A 13,611-nucleotide genomic window follows, 5' to 3' on the forward strand; every position below is an offset into this window, starting at 1 on the left:
TGCGTGTAAATAAATATTAAGTATTGGATTGTATTATATTGTTGGTATTTGATGAGATCGTAATTGTAATATTAACCAAATTACTTAAATGAGACACTTATTTTAAAAATTTCTTACTAAATTAAAAGACATACACGATTAAAGTATGAAACAAATTAAGTTAATATTAAAAAAATATTTACAAATTACATGAAACTTTATATATTATGTTTTATCTATGGGCTATGGCAATTGTTAGAAAATGATTTGGCTTTATTGAATTTATGGGGGTGTGGTTATACAATAGAATAGTTCAACAACCCACAACAAATTATGAAAAAATATACGGGAATACCAAATGTAACTAGATTATAGGCACAACTATAAGTCTATATTGTTAGGAATAAATATAAAAGTTGCAGTTGTAATAGACTTTGGTTTCTAATAGTCATACAGTTCAATTCAATAGAGTTGCAATAGTCATATAATCTAATTCAATAAGAATGTAATACCTTTTTTAGATAATGCAAGCACAGATTTTGAATTATGTTACATCATTTTTCATATTCCTAGAATACGACCAAGACATCGTTTCCGCTCACATCAAGATCCCTACACATATGAATTTAACAAAGAGATGAAAGAAATACAACAACAAGTGGTTAATATGAAGTAGTATTGTTATGTCAAACAAATGAAATTTTAGATTGATGATTACCTAATATTGCCAATAGTATTCAACAGATTCCAGATTAATGACTTATCAGCAAGCCATTGAGATGGCAAGTCCGTTAGAACAATAGTCGACGGCGAACCCTGACATGGTTGGATGAGGTTGACAAATTTGAGGGGATCCTCAGACGTTTTAACGAAGCCGAAAATCGAAAAATATCCAGATAGTTTTTCGGTGGTAATAAGATCGGAGCATAGTTCATCGATGATAGATTGTCTGACATTGTAAATTTTTTTATCGGGATTATCATTGGAAAATCCATAAATAAAGCTCAAATCTCAGATGAAGAGAAATCTTAGATCCCCAAATTCATCTTTGATGGGTTCCCAACGTTTGAAATCATTGAAAACATGTGATGTGAAGTGAATTGTCTTGTTCCGATAAACAATAACCGATGATATCCTTCAACACCGTTGCAAGGTTTACAAGCATTGTACAAGGGTAGTAATGGAAACCTCCACATTTATGGAAGATTGAAATCTAGTCGCATGCGAGGAACTAGCACTAGTTCTTCATCTGGGTTTGGGTTTCGATTTTGATTTTGGTTATGGTTAGGGTTCCAATCCGCCATTTTTCAAGAGAGAAAGAGGGCTTATTCCCGTTTGATTGACGAGATTATAATCTAGATTATTTCTCTTTTGTATTTTTTTTTACTAAAATTAAAAAAAAAAAAAAAAAAAAAAAAAAAAAAAAAAAAAAAAAAAAAAAAAAAAAAAAAACTATTACTATGTTAAAAGGAAACAAAAATCAGAAGGGAGTAAGGGGACTACAACAAACCAAAGATGCATTGATATTAAAAAAAAAAAAAAAAAAAGAAAGAAAGTAGTAATATCAAAAGAGTGATATTGAAAAGGCAATAAAACATGCATGATATGTCAATCTCTTACAATTTCGGCTATGATTATCTTATATATCAACCCCTCCCATCCCAAGAAGACCAACAATTTTCGTGTTACTTTCTTCCTATGTATATGTCATATCTATATACAATTGAACTAATTACTACCTCCGTTAACTTTTAGTTGCAACTTTGGGGTATTATTTATGAGATATAAAATATTCCAAAGTTGCAATTAAAAGTTATCGGAGGTAGTATAAAGCAATGGAATACCACATTTTGTTCTATTAGAGGCAATTGCAACTGAAACTTCATTTATGTTGGTACCACGTTCGAGCATAAAACATCGTATTCTATTTTTGTATTGGTAACAACAATTGAGATTTGATCTGCTACTTGCTTGCATCATATAAATATCATGGGGCCAATTTTTCTATGTTTTCCTCATCTTTTACCCTTTACTAACTTGCTTGAGAATTCTTTTATTTTGGTGGTGAAATAGTGAATTCCTTGGGCATTGTAGAAGGAGGAATTCCAAGTTTCTCTCGGTGCAGTGAGAAAAAGTTGGTTGTTTCTCACAGGGTATTATCGTCAACTCACACCATTTAGTAAGGGTGTTTGCGGTATTTGCCATATAATGTTTTAAGTGGCGTTTGAAACGGACGTTTGTGTTCTCTGTTAACTGATATACCTCGGTGGATCTGGAAGCGGCCCTCTTTGCGACGAAACCCTAAAAGTCAATTCTTCTGAATCGGTGATGAATTGGATGTTTTGTTAGTGGTGATATTAGTTCATTGAAGGTACGTTAGCATGAATTTCTTTGTCATTCTATCGGAATTCACAGGTTTTGTTCAGTTTGAGTTCTTCGTCAATTGTAGATAATAGTTGTTGATTTTATATAAGCTTTAGTTAATTGTTTTCAAATTAACGGATTTTAGTGAGCTTTTGTGCTTCGTTATTTGAGGTAACAGTTAGTAGACCTACATACAAATTGTAAGAAGTGTCCATCGCAATTTCATTCGTAAACTATCTTACCTTTCTAAAACTTTTTTTTAGTAGAGAAATGAAACTGAAAAGCTTACGTGACAATGTTGCAATTCCAAATATTTATGGGAATGCCACAAAGATTAACGAGCATGTTAATATTCGAGAGTAACCTGAGCAACCCCCTTTAGAAGGTTTAGAAGGGGGAGAGAATAGTGTGTAAGGTGTGATTTTTTGTTTTACAATTTCACACGATATTGATATTTATTTAAAAGTATTGGAGTGAGTTGATTCACCGTGAGCTCATTTCACACAATACTTGTTAATCATTGAATAAGATAACTTATACAAAATAAAATTGTTTAGGTCAAGTTTACTCAAGTTGTTGCCAAATTTATACACACAAAAAAAAAAAATCACTTTCCTCCTTCCCTAGGACTCTATCGGTTTTAACCGGAGGAAAGCCCCATTTCTGCAATTTTTATTTCCTTAAAAGTTTTAGGTTTAAATAACATATCATCCTTTTGAAAGTATTTTTTATCCCTCTAAAGAAAAGGTTTTCGATCTCCACCGAAAGACAATGATTTTCCAACCTCCTTCGAAAGACAATGTTTACCTCTTTTTCAAGGGAGAAATTTCTTTGTATTTAATCCTTGATTAATATATATAATGGATTGTTGTAAAATTATACGAGATCACAAAGGTTATGAAGCTTTTGAATATAATTAGCTGAATTAAAAGGAAGACCTCTTTACGATTATATAGTATCGTTAGATTATCTATTAACAGTGTTGTATTTTTTTAGTGATATAAGTGGAAGATGTTTCACAATGCAAGATCTACATCTTGTATTTGTTATGTTCGAACTTCTTTAGATGTCATAAGATTTTTTATTAATGAATTATTTTTACTATTAAAAAAGAAGAAGATAATTACTCTGGCAACATCTTAGTAAAAATCGAAGTAGCTAAGTAATATTAATAGACGGGCCAAGCGGGCTTCTCTGACCAAAAAAGAACTAAAATTAATTTTCCAAGCCAAAATTTTTATAAAATCGGGCTGAAAAAAGTTTTCAAAGCCCAGACCGGGCTCAACTTGATCACCTCTAGTCCAAACACACCAATATACCACCCCAAAAATAATGAATAAGAAAGAATATTGCAAAAAAATCTTATTAAAAAAAAATTGCAAAAAATCGTGCTTCAGTTTTCTTCATTGTTATTTGGTTCCTTTTTCTGACATCTTCTCCCGCTCTCCTCCTTGTCTTCGCCCTGCTTCTCATCAATTTTCTCTCTCATCATTTTCACCTTTCAATCATTCAATTCAATTAATCGAAGAATTAAATCCCTAATTCTCTTCAAAATCCCCAAATCGATTGAACTCCATCTCAGTTAGTTGCAGTAATTGCCACAATTTTCTTTATCCTCATCCATTTATGGAGTTCCATTACATAATTCTCAGTTCTCTTTACTTCTCAGCAATTCCTAATTGATTGATTTTTGTTTGTTTTGTAGTTTGCAGAACATTTCTACTTTCCCAGGTTAGTTCGAATTTCATTTGGCTAATTTTCGTTATTTGTTTGATTTGCGAATTGAATTGAGTAGGTTTATTTTACTGTAATCTGTATTTTATGGAGTTCGGCTGGAAGATTTGATTAGATTATTGTTATGGTAAATCCGTTGCATGTAATTTTATCATGCAAAATGCTGTATTTCTGGAATTTAATGTCACTTCAATGAACTGGTTGAGTGATTTTGTATTGACATTGACTATTAGATTAGATGCCCATTTCATTACCTGATTAATAAATTTAATGCAGAAGTGATAAAGATTATATGTAAGTTTGATTTTCTTGATTTTTTTTTTTAAATTCACTGGAATCAGAATTGTCGACTGGCTGAGTATGTAATCTTTATGTTTGTGTTAATTTCGGCATTGTAATATTATTTTAGAGGCCTAATTTATTACATTTGTATAACCTAATTAACATAGTTAAGCGACTTAAGTAGGAGAGATTCTATAGAAGTTTGATTTTGATGAATTTCTTGGAATTTTCAAAGTGCCTAGGACAGTGTGCCATTTTGAGGATATGGGGAAGCTATCGGGTGCTTATTTTATTTACGTTTTTTTATGTTACTGTGGTAACATCCGCTGATTTGTAAACTTGGTGATCATTTATTGGGTGTTAAGGTGATCAACTATGGGTGTTGGAGAGAATGGAGAAGGTCCTGCTGTACTGCAGTTGCACAGATGGGATCCTTCTCATATCCGATCAGATCTATCGGAGTATCAAGAAGCTTTTCTTTCTCCTACGAGGGAGCTCTTGCTATTGCATTCATATCAAAGTGAAGCTTTGTTGCTCCCTTTATCAAGAGGTGATGCTAACTTGTTTCAAGGAGGTACACTATTTTTAATGAATTCTTTCAATGTGTATTGACCCTCTCTTTACTCCTTACAGATGATTCCTATTGCATATCCTCTGAAAATTGTAAATATGAGAGTCAAGAGAGTGTAAATTTGTCATCTTCGTCAGCTTGTAGGCAAGATTCATTGGGAGATATTCCAAGTATTCCTGAATCAGTGGAAGGGGTTTCGAATAATGTTTATTCTGCTAAGAGCAATATTTCACAATCAAATACTTTCCCTTTTATATCTGATGTAAATTCTCTGGCTTGGGGCTTGTGTGGAGATACTTATAAACAGAACAAGGAAGCACCATTTAGGGAATTTCTCATAGTGGTTGGCAATTGTGGTGTAGTTTTCCATGCTTTTCGTCAAATTAATGAACCTAATGCAACACAGTCATTTGAAGATGAAAATAAGCCTGGGAGATGGGTGGAATGGGGGCCAGGTAGTGTGTCTCCATGTGACAATGAAGCTCTTGGAGATGTCAGTGTTGCAAGTAGGACTAGTGGAGCTGGAGGAAATGTGTCTTATACTGGACAGGATTCAACAAGCCATGTGGTGAGTTCCTCAACCTCAAAAAAGTGGCTGCAGTCTTTTTTAAGCTCATCCAAGGTTATGGAATCTGATGGCACTGTACGGACCTGTTTTCCTGAGAAGTTAGTGCTTCCCTGCTCGGCAACTGTTGTCTCATTCTTTGTTGATTTCAGGGATTCTGTACTCGTGAACTTCTATTCCAGTACCCGTTCTGTACTAGATGAAAGTGTACACGGAGAGAAAAGAGTTCAAATTCCATTGGATCATACATCATTAGATAGCATCGAATCTGTTGCAAATGTTTCCACCAGCAGTTCCTATACCTGTTTCAGAGTATTTTCAAGCTGGTTTCACTACATGATTGGGTTTGTTTTGTCAGCAGGGTTTGATAATACCAAAATCAGTAGTGATTTTAGTTGTGAAAGTCAGGACATAGTGGTTGTTGTTGGTCTTTTAGACGTATATGGGATTCAGTGGCTGTATAATGTTAAGCTTCCCCAAAAGGGTATAGGCTTGGAACCTGAGTGGGTAGACTTTCAAATTTCTGACAAGTTTCTCATTTCTCTTAACAAATTTGGATCCATTCTTCTTCATGGGGCAGTCACGGGGGAATATATTGCATATTTGGATATCTTACATATACATGGAGTTAAACCTGAAAAGAATTTGTCAGAACAAGAAACTTCATCAATAGCTATGAATATCGCAGACGGCAATGTATTACGAAATAAGTTTGATGATACTCAAGCTTGCAGCGTTGCCTATAAACGAAGTTTCAGAAGATTGATTGTTGCTCCATATTCCTGTCAATTCAGTGTTGTTGACGAATGTGGCGTACTTTATATAATATGTGCAAGTGATTATGTGCCTGATAAATATGTTATGATTGACAAGATACTTCCACAATACCTGAAGCTTGGTGTTTTGGCCCCATGGGTTGTTGGTCATTCTAATATTAGTCAACAGAATGCCTTTTGCACTTCTTCAGGCTGTGAGAAGTCAGTTATAAAGGATGACTTAGGAAGTGGTCAACATGTTCAAAATTGGCATATTCAGGGGATGGTCAGTCAAAATGATTTGAATTTGAATGGCTTCGCTACAATTTCCCAGCAAAGCAGTCCAACTGTTTCAGAATCAAGATGCAAGTGCTGTATAAGGAAGTTATTCATTCCCATCGCAAGACATGGTGGGGCAGACATTATTTGTTTTTCTTCTTTTGGGGTCACCCGTCTAATTAAAAGAAGTAGTATCGATGAAAGGAGTTTTATTGTTCATACCAGTTTGTACATAGATTCAAAGTTTTGTGATGATAATTGCTTGAATCTTGTAAACAGAACACTTGACCTGCAAAGTGAAGCAAATGTTGTTGATGAAGAGGCTGTTGGTTGCATTTTCCAGGGTTCTTTATATTTAGTTACAAGGAAAGGAGTCTCAATAGTTCTTCCCTCTGTCTCATTGTCATCTAATTTCCATACCATTGACTCTATAAGCTACCATTCCACTAAAGCTACTCAATCGACTGCACTTAACTTACAAAAGTCATTGATATATGATAAATCAAAACAGCTTCGGTCTTCATGGCAAGTCGCAGTTCTTGATAGAATTATTCTATATGAAGGTCCTCATGAAGCGGATAGGTTGTGTTTGGAGAATGGTAAGTGCTTTCTTTAACTCCCATGCTAGTAAGTATAATGCCTTTTTTTTTTTTAGCTTTAATCTGATTGAGTGGAATCCCTTCCTTTCTTTAATAATATTTGTAGAAGGGCTTCAGGAAGAACTTGTGGATATTTTCTTTGAGTGCTGATGTCCAATGTTTATCAACTTAGTAGAGAGTATGTACTATATGACCCCAATGCTCTCTCTTTTCTTGTAGAAGTTTCTCCTTCAATAGGCTCGTTCATTTGTTGCATTTCACAAATTCTACTCTCCCAGAGTTCTTGGTTAAACAATGACATCCATCAATTTTTATTTTAATTATGTCTTGGGATTTTATGATTTTCACCAAACACTAAACCTTTTGAGCTCATGATAAAGACTATAAGCTCTGAGTATATTTAGTGCTTAGCCTTTTGTTGCTTTGATTATAAAATTTTTTAGAATGAGGTGGAAAGAAAATTACGAAAGGAGGACAAGCTGTCCTCAAAATATGGGCATAAGAATAAAACCAGAATCAAGTAAGCTGCCAAGTCTTGTTTAAAAACCTTTTTTTCCTAGCCACGGCCTTTAGTTAATATCCAATCTCAGATTCTGACTCCCTGAATAAGTTTTTGCTCCTGGAGTAACTATGTGTTACTGGCCGAAGCACTTTTTAATTCTGGTCTACTTACTGAATTCCCTTTTATTGACAATTTCTTTGCAATTAAATTGTCCACACTACATTCTGAATAAATGTTAGGCCATTTTATAACACATAATTGGATATATGCTGTATATTTTGTTCCAAGTTCCAACTATCAACGTGCTAGCTACATTTGTTGAGCATGATCTTGTGGGACTAGATGCTCTACATGTACCTAATGATATGGAGGATTATGAACTTGAACAATTGTGTACATAGGGATTTAACTTCTTGTCTTAATTCATTACCCAAATCCCAAAGTGTGAACTGTGCTTGTTAATGCAGATGTGATTATCATTTTTGAGATGTAATACAGAAATGCTTACATTTGCCTAAAAAAAAAAAAAAAAAAAAAAAATTCAAATACGCATTTTGTTTGGTGTTATCATTTGTATATTGTAGATGGTTATGAATCTTATGATGTATATATATTTGCTATGCAGGGTGGAATCTTGGATTTTCCCGCCTGCGTCGTCTGCAATTGGCGTTGGCATACTTTAGATTTGAAGAGATGGACCTGTAAGATGTGATACATATTGCTTTCCTATTATCTTATGTGACTTTATTTGTGATATTAATGTTTTGTGACTTTGTTTGTGATATTCATGTTTTGTGACTTTATTTGTGATATTACTGTTTTCCTCCATTTAATTTTTCTTTTCTCTGACTTGTTGAACCATCCTTCTATTCTGTCTTCAAATTTCCGATCAGTTATTGGGCACACATATTAAGAGTGTTTATTAGAGGAGTGTAGGGTTCTTTGAGGTTGAACCATAGTTGAATTGAAAGCAGAAGTTGGTGGTCCATGACGCATGAGTTTGGGTGGGGAATTTTCTCCATGCAACAAAAAATATTACTGATGGACAGCTCAAAATTGAACATAGGTTGATATCGAGGGAGTGTAATATTATTCACAAAGCCAAAAGAAGAATATCGCTGCTCACAATGCAACACTTGGCTCCTACTATGCAATAGTCTCTTGAATACTGTAGACATATATATCCTTGATGGATAGAAGTATTGCCCTAAAATATTAGCTAATTATTTTCTTTCATGTAAGCCACGACATGTCTTTTAGAACTGACTTCAATTTCTTATGTAACTCAACCTTTCATCCTTCTTTTCTAAGCCTCAAGAAAGTACCTTCTTTTGATGCACCGAGCTCATTACAAAGTAGGCTATTTGTAAGAGCTAGAGAGAAAGAACCCTAAGGTAGAAGGAGAGGAGGTGATCAATGTATATTTCCTCCCTTTAAGAAGCTACTCAGCTCACAAGACTATACGCACTTCCTGAGCTAGTGAGCTAGGAAAGGGATTACTGATTACATTTTCTGTGAAGGATGGCTGCTTCTGTAAACCACATACTGGATGTATCCTTTTGCTCCAGATTAGTCTGTGCTCTTCTCCCTAAGGCGAATCGGAGTCTGTCCTTTGTGTTCAGATCCACTACATAACTTATAGTGTAATGAAGTCTTCAATTTTAATAAAAATAATGAAAAATAAAAATGAAAATGCAAGACTATAGGAGTTTATCTTTGACCGTTGCACAATTGAAAACTTTTCAAATCCCAAAGAGCTTTCTAGGGAAACCAAGATAGTGATCCCCTTGGAGAATGTCTCAAGAGACCTTAACTGAATTAACCTTGTGTCATTCCTCTAATACTTATCATTGCCTCTTTTGGGCTCAACCTATAGATAAAATCTTTCTCCTTATTGTTGTGAAGTTTAGAGAGAGAAACGTCCCAATGCTCTTGATCCATCACCTCTTGTATAGTTGCATGTCTGTATCTTTAGAAGATGGCAAGATGGAGTTTATAGTAATGCGGGTTAGGACTTCAAAGGCTTGATCCCTGCTCCTAACTCTGTATGCCTAGTAAATACCCTAAAATTGCTCTTCAGTGTAAACCTCCAAAAAGCTGAAAGCTGAAGACAATAAACCCTTTCTTGCTTATTCAAATAATAATAGCAAAGATTAACTGCATTGTTTTACAACTTTCAGTGCTGTAAACTAACTTCCTTATGACATTTTTATAAAGCTTCAAGCAACAGCCTATTAAAACTTCATTTCCTTCTGCCTGGGATGTCTCAATCTGCCATTATGATGTCAGGGATGAAAGCCATTGGATTTTTTTTATTTTATTATTATTTTTTTTAAATGTTATTGGTGGCATCTGATATGATTAGTTGGTTTGTCACAGTTGGGAAGTCTTATCTGGTTTGTCTGTTCTGGTAGTAGCAAGGGAAAATTAAGAGAACGATTATGCTGCAATACTGCATATATTCTGACCAGTATTGTCAAATACAGGATTTCTGTTATTGTATTTATTCTCTCTTGCTCACTGGTGGAAAATTGTCTTCAGCCAATAAACTACTTAGTGGTTAAATTCAGTTTGCACCTGAAACAGTTGCAACATCTAGTGATACTCTGGGGGTGGAATGTGTGAGGGGTGTTTGGTTTGCTTTAAGGTATGGGTTTGAATTTATTTAACCTCATATCGCTTGTTTGGTTCCTCTCCTGGGTTTTTGCTATATGCATACCCGTGGTGCCCATCCTCCACCCCCTAAAATACTGATTTTTTAAACTGCGGGAGGGGGGTTGGGAGGTGGGTTTGAACTTTGAAGGGAATGTCTACCATAAGAATAGCCAATGTATATGTATATTTATGTACTGTATATCAGTATATGTATATAATAGAAAATTCAGGTAGTTTACATCACTTCAGCCTCCGCAGTCCACACCATGTTCACCTCTGCCCCCCCCCCCCCCAATCTCCACCACCCATCCTAAACTATGCCATTGCAGCCACCACAACCTCCCCAAAAACAACTCCAATACTCATCATATGCCATCATGAATACTGAATAGTACCAAAATTGCGCTACCACATCATCTCCTTCCTTCCCAAAATCCCTTTGCTGTCTATCTTCACTTGTTACCCAAACAAGCTAACAATCACCAAAGCTGAACAAAGTATAGCATTTTCATACTTTTTATTTTAACCTCATTGATTAAAGCCTTATATTTCTTGTTTTTGGCCATTTAAGTAATAGATCTGGATCTTTAATGGACAAAAACAAGAAATATGTGGCTTTAAAACAAAGAATGTTGTGTTATATTTTTAGCTTTGCTCTTAGTTGCATCTTGGAAGACGGCAAATTGATTAAAAAAGCTGGGTGAGAATGATATTAATGGAATATGGTGGCCAGTGATGGAGGAGTATGCCTTTTCATACAAGAAGCAATCTCTGGTGGAGGGAAGCCATTGTTGTGGATGAAGGGAGGGAGGGAGGGAAGCCATTCTTGTGGATGAAGGGATGGAGGGAAGCCATTGTTGTGGATAAAGGGAGGGAGGGAAGCCATTGTTGTGGATGAAGGGAGGTGGACGAGAGAGGATTAATCACCTTAATAAGAGGGGAAGAAGAGAGAATGGTAAATTTGGAAGGATTTGAGACATAAATTTCTAACCCAAACACCTGGTTTAAAATATCAAGTACGGGTTCATGGGTATCACTCATCCTAGATCAAACCACTGGTTTCTATAATCGAACATTTGAACCTAGTTCTCCTTACGGCCTAACATACTTCATCCTTGGATGGCTAAGAAACTTGGTCAATATATAACTGTTAATCTGAGGAATTTCTGTTCAGCAGGGAAAACTGTTAAGGTGAAAGAGCTGCTTCAAGTTCTGCTGGATGGTTTGGGTTGCGGTGGGGGAGGATTAAAAATTTAAGTATGTATTTGTACCTTCGGTGCTTTTCTGATTGTCAAGAGGTGCAGGAAATCAAGCTGATGTGCAGATTTAAGGTTTATCAGATTAAAGTAGCCTTTGCTATTATGCAGAATTGGATCAAGCACTTTCATGAAAGTATTAAAAAACTGTATAGCTTATGATTGGAGTTTGACAAGCTATAGGCTTTTTCAATGTATATTTTTACAATAAATCCTCAATATAGTGTGAATTGATAGTTGGTAACTTGATATTGAATGTTGCCTGCATCAACGCCTGACAATTGTTTTCTGTGCGACCAATTTATTATCATAGTGGTCATGAATCTCATGATCTTATCCAAGATTTAAAACCTTGCTGATAGCTTATAGCTCTGTTGTACTGTCTGGCATTCGATGTTATAGCATTTAGATTACCGAATATGTGAAAATCAGGATGTTTGTTTATTTATTGTCTATGTTGGTGGTTTATTGGATGAACAGAGCCTTAGGAATGCTTGCGGAGGTTGATATGGCTGAAGAAGGGATTTTGTTATTGATCTTTGGTGCCATTTACATGATAGTTGACAGAGTTGGAAGCGATGCTGAGGTTTCTGCTGCACTAAGGTATATTAGTCAAGTTTGTAAAATTTGAAGGTTTATAGCTATTTGAAATACAGCATGTCATCTATAGTTTGTTTATTGTGGTGTACCCAATATTTATTGCTGCCGTTTTGGCTTGTTCTATGAGTGCTGCGTGTCTTTTGGTGCTTTTCATATATTCATTGTTTGGAAAATTTGTGCGTGAGTTAACTGCTTGTTACGGGTCTCATTTATATAGCTTCAAGGGAATGTGACAAAAAAAGATGGTGCTTTCATTCTCACAACTTCAAGGTTCATGTATTTTTTATAATTTATTGATTGAAGGGCCAAGTGGGTGAACAAATTAGTTTCACTTGTCACAAGTTTCATCCTCACACCTGTAATATTCTTCTAAACAAAGTTTTGGGTATTGTCTTTCCATCTTTGTTATGTCACTTTCAGCGGATCGTATGATGCATTTTTGTGGAATAATAAAATTAAAGGGGGTGGTATAATAGAATGAGAAAAGGAGTCTACTTTTGGAGAAATATGATTAACTCTTACTATAGCAGTTAACCAATTTACTATTATATTAAGAAATTTGTGGTTTGGAAAGAGCTGTGCTAAATTGCTAATATTCATTTTCTACCCGTTCTGCTTCATGTTCAATGATGGCTGCAGAATACTGGCATTAGGAGCTCGTTTCGCAATCCAGATGCTTCGTAAATTTGCCATTTTGGAATTTACGAATAAATGTTCACAACCTCTACTCATGTCTTCTAAAGATCATAGAAAATTCACAGATTCTAGAAGGCTACATGAGATGGCCTATTACCTGGAGATTATTCGTAATATCCAATGTCAACTTGCTGCAAAATTCACAAGGCTGGGGAAAGGATCGGTATGTTAATGTGTGTTGTTCGCTCCCCCCCCCCAAAAAAAAAAAAAAAAAAAAAAGAACCAAACTATGCATGTCAATGCTCAACCTTGAAATAATGTTTTCTACTGCTTGAAGTTACAGGTGGATACCTTGGAAGCACATCCTGAGGGCTCACAGAACTCAACCGAGGATCATTATCAGCTTTCTTCTGCGACTGATGATGTGATATTGGAGAAACCGAACAAACATGAACCTGCTTTACATGAAAGGGATGCAAGCTTTAACGAATCTGAGAAACTTTCATTAGTGCCTGTTGAACCGCTGGGATCTAATTGTCTTGTGAATTCAGAAATGCCTGATGAAGAGTCCATTCTTGTGTCAGGGGCAATCCCAAGAACAAAACTTTTCCCCATGGAGAACCCTAAAGAAATGTTTGCACGTTGGGAGATGGACAATTTGGACTTAAGGAATGTTGTTAAAGATGCTTTATTGGCTGGCCGTCTTCCATTGGCAGTTCTTCAGCTCCATCTTCATCAAAGAAAAAAATTTGTTGATGACAAGAAGCCCAGCGATACATTTTCTGAAGTTCGTGATATTGGAAAGGCTATTGCATATGAGTTACTCTTAAAGGT

At 35.3% G+C, this 13,611-nt stretch overlaps 1 protein-coding gene across 2 annotated transcripts in view; it reads left to right on the forward strand.

Moving 5' to 3' along the window:
- Positions 1 to 3,704: 3,704 nt before the first annotated feature.
- The window catches only part of LOC145562184 (uncharacterized), a 29,207-nt gene continuing 19,300 nt past the window's right edge, over positions 3,705 to 13,611 (forward strand). Inside the window, exons 1-8 of one of the 2 annotated variants that reach the window (XM_081622377.1) lie at positions 3,705 to 3,934; positions 4,049 to 4,074; positions 4,725 to 4,909; positions 4,993 to 7,128; positions 8,256 to 8,331; positions 12,022 to 12,144; positions 12,781 to 13,000; positions 13,115 to 13,609. In XM_081622377.1, coding sequence (XP_081478503.1) covers positions 4,735 to 4,909; positions 4,993 to 7,128; positions 8,256 to 8,331; positions 12,022 to 12,144; positions 12,781 to 13,000; positions 13,115 to 13,609 — 3,225 coding nt within the window. In that variant the 5' untranslated portion in view covers positions 3,705 to 3,934; positions 4,049 to 4,074; positions 4,725 to 4,734. Of the gene's footprint in view, positions 4,075 to 4,724; positions 4,910 to 4,992; positions 7,129 to 8,255; positions 8,332 to 12,021; positions 12,145 to 12,780; positions 13,001 to 13,114; positions 13,610 to 13,611 lie in introns of both variants that reach the window. The other variant, XM_081622385.1, reaches the window with a different exon arrangement.

Source organism: Chenopodium album, chromosome 1 (genome assembly GCF_948465745.1).
Source record: "Chenopodium album chromosome 1, dcCheAlbu1.1, whole genome shotgun sequence".
Taxonomy (NCBI): domain Eukaryota; kingdom Viridiplantae; phylum Streptophyta; class Magnoliopsida; order Caryophyllales; family Amaranthaceae; genus Chenopodium; species Chenopodium album.